Source organism: Microtus ochrogaster, unplaced genomic scaffold (assembly GCF_000317375.1).
Source record: "Microtus ochrogaster isolate Prairie Vole_2 unplaced genomic scaffold, MicOch1.0 UNK36, whole genome shotgun sequence".
NCBI classification, from domain to species: Eukaryota; Metazoa; Chordata; class Mammalia; order Rodentia; family Cricetidae; genus Microtus; species Microtus ochrogaster.
The window spans coordinates 4,486-9,817 of record NW_004949134.1 but is presented as its reverse complement, the minus strand read 5'-3'; the positions used below and the strand labels follow the sequence as shown (position 1 = coordinate 9,817).

Sequence of the window (5,332 nt, the reverse complement as noted above, 5' to 3'; positions counted from 1 at the left end):
CCCAGCTGCTGGCGACTTCTGAGAAAGGTCTGCAGTCAAGGTAAGGACCCTGAATGTGTACCAAGGGGAATTATTTCTGGAATAATCACAGGACTCACTCAGGCATGCCCTAGGAAAATATAAGGCGTCTTGTAGTTTTGTACGTTTCTGGGCAGAAACTGGGACTTCCACTCTTAGAAGGTAACTCTTATTCAGAAAATGGTGGCTTCGTAGGTCACAATTAAAGCCAGCGTTTGACTTCTAAATGGTAATACAAAACGCTTGAAATGAATTCTAGTCCACCATGAGCTGTTTTGGCCCTGGGCTCTTAAGTGCCCCGTGGCGGAGTACAGAAGCAAAGGAAGTCTATCTGACTTCATCACCAGCAAAATCAGTAGGTAATGTTCAGTGGAATGAAGAACCAACTCCGTTATCTCTGTACTTATTCTTTATTTTCCCTTATAGGCAGTGTTTTTCTTTAGCTTTGGAGGCTGTCCTGGAACTAACTCGTGCAGACCAAGCTCGCCTCACACTCACAGAGATTTGCCTGCCCGTGTCTCCCAAGTGCTAGGATTAAACGTTTGGGAAATCACCTCTAGGATCTCTACTTATTCTTAAATGCTGTGACAGCGCTTAAAACCATATCTTGGAAAAACACGCGAAAGGCATGGGGTTGGTCATGTCCAACATGGGAAGGTAGGAGGTTTTAGGGAGCCAAAAGTAAGAGCTACATTGAGGTTTAAGATAGCCATGCCTTTCTGGAGCTGGACAGAGGAAGTGCCATGTGCAAAAGATATCTAGAGTCTTTGGTTAGCCACTCCCATCTCGTGGGAGTCAGAGGAACTCCTAACTCTGCTAGGCACGCCTATCCCTTGGTACTCAGGGGGAAGCCTAACTTGGGTTAGCAAGCACATCCCCTGGGAGACAGAGGAATCCTAACCTGTGCAGTCATGCCTAGGTGTATGGCAGTCAAAAGGAACTCTATACCACAGATAACTAGAGGATTTTTTTTTGAGATAGGATTTTTGTAGCTTTGAAGCCTCTCCTGAAACTCACTCCGTTATCCAGGTGGAACTGGAACGCATAGAGACCCACCTGCCTGTGCCTCCAGACAGCTGGGAGGGACCAAAGGGTGCGCAGTCACCATCCACATATCTGAATGCTTTTTCTTCTTTGGTTTTTTCGAGAGAACGTTTTTCTGTTTAGCAGTCCTACTTGTCCTAGAACTAGCACGCTGACCTTGAACCCACAGAGATGCACCTCACTTTTATATTCTCCCAAACTACTCTTAAGAATCAGAAGTGAAGAACAGAGGAGATGGCACAAATTCCAGCATTTGGGAGGCAGCAGCAGAGGAATATCTGTGAGTTTGAAGCCAACCTGGTTCTACAAAGCATGTTCGAGGTTCCAGGAATACTAGGGCTATTCCACAGAGAAAGCCAGTTTGGATGCTCACCTTCCTAGACCTGGATGGATGGGGGAGGACCTTGGATTTCCCACAGGGCAGGGAACCCTGACTGCTCTTAGCACTGGAGAGGGAGGGGGAAAGGAGGGGGGATGAGAGTAGTGTAGGGAAAAGGAGGGAAATTGGAGGATGGGAGGAGGCAGAAATACTTTCAAAAAAAGAAGGAAAGGATCAGAAATGGAAAAATAGACAGCACAGCTGATGTATAGGGTTTGTATAGCATTCCTGAAGACCTAGGTAAAGTGGCAAAGACTGCAAAAGCAGACATCATTAAATAAATGAAATGAAGGAGTTAAAGTCTCCTGTCAATACTCTCCTGTACCGTTAGGAAGAAGTAAGAGGATATTGGGAAATTGACCAGGATGAGCAGTAAAGGAAGCAAGGAAATGCAGCAGTGGTTGAGGGAAGCTGGGAAGATTATGATCCGTTTTCAAGGTGTGCATGTCAGGAATTTACAGCACTTCCCGTAACTTCACCAAATAAGTGCAGACAAAGAAAAAGGGTCAGCTTCAAATGTCTGGGCAGGATACTCACTTCCTGGCTGAAGGAAAACTGAAAGCAAACACATAGCACAGGGATATTTAAAATGTCCTGAATTAGGAGCTGGAAATGTGACAGCCCTCTGTGCTCCTCTGAGCCTGTTCTCTGAGAAGGGACAGCCTTGGTCTCCTGTAGGCCCACTTTAGCCTTGGTCTCCAGTACCTAACATCAGTGAAGATATATAGAGGTGAGGGAATCACTTCCAAAATAATGGGGCCACTGCAAGTCAGGCTCTATAGTGGGACTTGGACATGTACATCGGTCATAACTAGCCACAGGCTCTGTTCCTAGGGTATTGTCAGCACAAGAGGGCAAAGGTCAGCCTTGTGAGTTTTAGCATAAAAATCACATCTTGTGTTTGTGTTTTCTCCCATTGCACATCATGCTTTTTTGTCTTTTCTCTTTTTTTAAGTCAGTTTTTTTTGTGTATACCTCTGGTTTCCCCAGAATTCAAAATTTAGAACAGGATCTCTTTTGCCTGATAGAAGTCCTCCTACCCGTACTTCCTGAGAGCTGTGATTATTTTTGCTTTTGACTTTTTATTTAATTTCTGTGCACTATATTTATATCAGTTCCTGTCTTTTCTCTCCATCCCAACCCATTCCTATCCATGTTACCTCAAATCTACAGTCCATTTTATAATTAATATTGTTATATATGTGACAATATATAAATACATACATATATTTTATATGTTTTATGTAACAATAATATTAATAGTATAATCAATAAATAATATAAACACATGCATTTATTATATAAAGACGTAAATACAGCCTAATATGTCCATTTAGTGTTGCTTCAATATGTATGGTTTTAGGACTGAGCGATTTGCCTGCAGAAGACTTAATCTACCTCTTGTAACAGCCACTGTCTACAGTACTTCATCTAGGGGTATGGCCTCGAGAGATTTCACCATTCATGCTATGTGAATTGGTGTTGTCAATAAAGTTCAAGTCTCCTTTGGACTTCCTTACTCCTGGGTTCTGTGAAACATTACAGCAGCCTAGTACTAGATGTGAGTAGAATTGAGAGTGTTCAAACACCAGAGAAAGGCAGCCATCCTTTACCTCACAGTATATATAAGGTGACCAGAGGTGAGGAATACAGGGAGTGCTGAGAACATTGATGTCATTATGATGTGTGAGACAAGGAGGGGAAAGAATTGCTGAAAGCCTGAGTGTTCTCAACATGGTCAAAGTGCTGATAGTACGCTATTTTCCTGATTCAGGTTTCTCAGTTCCCTGTTCTACTACCAAGACTCTGTCCTGCTGTCCCTGACGCCAGCCATCATGCCAAGGGGACAGAAGAGTAAGGCACATGCTCGTGAGAGATGGCACTAGGTCCTCAAGGATGCTCAAGTAAAGGAGGCAGAGAAAGGAGAGTCACCTGCTGGTTCTGATCAAGCTTCAGGAGATGCTAAGCCAAGCACTTCTACTGCTGACTTCCCACAGCAGTCTGAAAGTTCAGCACCCAGCAGCACTACCAGCCAGGGAGGGAGTCATGGAAGGTCTGAAAATGGTGACCAGGGCCAAGGGGATGGAAATGAGCATTCCTCTAGGGCTCGACTCTCCACTAGAAGCATGCAGATGGATTTTATGACAAGGAAGACTGGAATGCTGATGGAGTACATGCTCTGCAAATACAAAGTGCAGCAACCCATGAAGAGTGGAGAGATTCTCAAAGTTATCAACAAAAGGTTCAAGGAACACTTCCCCGAGATCCTCAAGAAAGCCTCCTATCGATTGGATATGGTGTTTGGCCTTGAGCTGAGAGAAGTCCTGCCACATGGTCAAGCATATGAGATTGTGAGCAAGCTAGATTTCGAAGATAATGGAAGTAGGATCAATGAGCTAGGTGTTACTACCAGGGGCATTCTGATTGCTCTTCTCAGTGTGATCTACCTAAATAACTATTGTGCTGCCGAGGAGGATGTCTGGTATTTCCTGAATGCATTAGGAGTCTATGATGTGATCATACATGTCTTCTTTGGGGATATTAGGAGGATCATCACTGAGCAGCTAGTGCAGGAAGAATACATAGAATACCGTCAGGTTCCTAACAGTGATCCTCCGTCCTATGAGTTCCTGTGGGGCCCAAGAGCCTATGCTGAACCAACCGAGATAAAGGTGATGGACTTTTTAGCCAAGGTCAGTAAAGCCTTGCCTGGGGTTTGCTTATATCGTTATGAGCAGGATTTGATTGAAGAAGAAGAGGAAGCCCAAGCTGCAGCTGTAGCCAAGTCTGGCATTAAAGGCAAGGCCAAGGGACATACTATGACAAAGTTAAGTTGTCCTACTCACAAGTGAGATATAAGGTAGTGTCTGTTTTATACTTGAAAAGGTCTGTTCATCTTTTTGCAAATAAGCTGTTGATAACCTTTTGGGAAACTTTTAGCAAAGTTTTAACTTGGGTTAAATGTACTCATGTAAATTTTGTAACCAGTTCCTTTACTGCTATTTACCAAGTTCGGATCTCAAATTTTTGGATTGATTTAAAATACAGTTTACAATTTGAAATGTTCTAAGGATTTGATGATGTTCATAAGATACTATGGAATTACATTAGGAAAATGGAGTTTGAAATATGAAAGAAAATCAATCAGAAGTGTTAGGCTTTTCAGTGAATATTTTCTTTTAGTCCTTGTTTTCCTGGCATTGATGTCAGGGATGTATACTGACTTTTTTTTCAATATTAAAATATGTGTGAGAAATTAGCAGAGAAGCAGACCTTTTGTTTTAAAGGTTCTTGCTTTAACCAAACACACATTGAGTATCTACTGTTGTAGATCTGTCTCCCTGTGTATTGGAAATGTTTGATATTAGAAGCAGGAGGTCTGGGATATGCAATGATACATTGTCTAAGAAACTCTTATTATTTGAGAGAATGGAATAAGATCTCCACTTCCTAAAGAAACAATAAATGGGGTGATGTCTTGTTCAACAGAAAATAACTATCTATATTCATTGCTAGTTATCTTCAGGGAAGAAGTTCTTGTTTTTCCTTCTTGTTCATGACCTAGCATACAGTACTTTCTGTAGAACCTTTTAGTCAAAACGTTAAGTAAAATAAGAATAATAATTAATTAGATTATGAGTTTGTAAGTGTTAACTAATATGCCATATGTCTACTGTGTTTTAAATATAACCAACTGAGCTTTATATTAAAATTACCTCATTAAACTTCCTTTCTGAACTTTGTTATAGCAATCTTAATGTTAAGATTAAAGTTTCTTGTGAAAGATTGTATACAAATATATTTCTACTAATTTAAATTTATATGTAGGGTAAAAAATTAAAATGTTGATTCAATACCATGAGATATAATGCTTGATTTCCTACAACCATA

The 5,332-nt window shown here is 41.3% G+C and overlaps 1 protein-coding gene across 1 annotated transcript; it reads left to right on the top strand.

Annotated features, from left to right (window-relative positions):
• Positions 1-646: 646 nt before the first annotated feature.
• LOC101982844 (melanoma-associated antigen B4-like) lies at positions 647-4,293 on the top strand. Its single transcript, XM_013354261.1, has 3 exons — positions 647-675; positions 3,216-3,295; positions 3,392-4,293. The coding sequence occupies exons 1-3, from the start codon at positions 647-649 to the stop codon at positions 4,291-4,293; spliced, it is 1,011 nt and encodes a 336-aa protein (XP_013209715.1).
• The last annotated feature ends 1,039 nt before the right edge of the window (positions 4,294-5,332 follow it).

Excerpts from the sequence above, each read along its gene's own strand:
- LOC101982844 (XM_013354261.1), top strand. The coding sequence starts at position 647 with ATGGGGTTGGTCATGTCCAACATGGGAAG. Across the intron at positions 676-3,215 it reads GTCATGTCCAACATGGGAAG|GTTTCTCAGTTCCCTGTTCT; the intron begins GTAGGAGGTTTT and ends TTCCTGATTCAG. Across the intron at positions 3,296-3,391 it reads CATGCCAAGGGGACAGAAGA|CTTCAGGAGATGCTAAGCCA; the intron begins GTAAGGCACATG and ends GTTCTGATCAAG.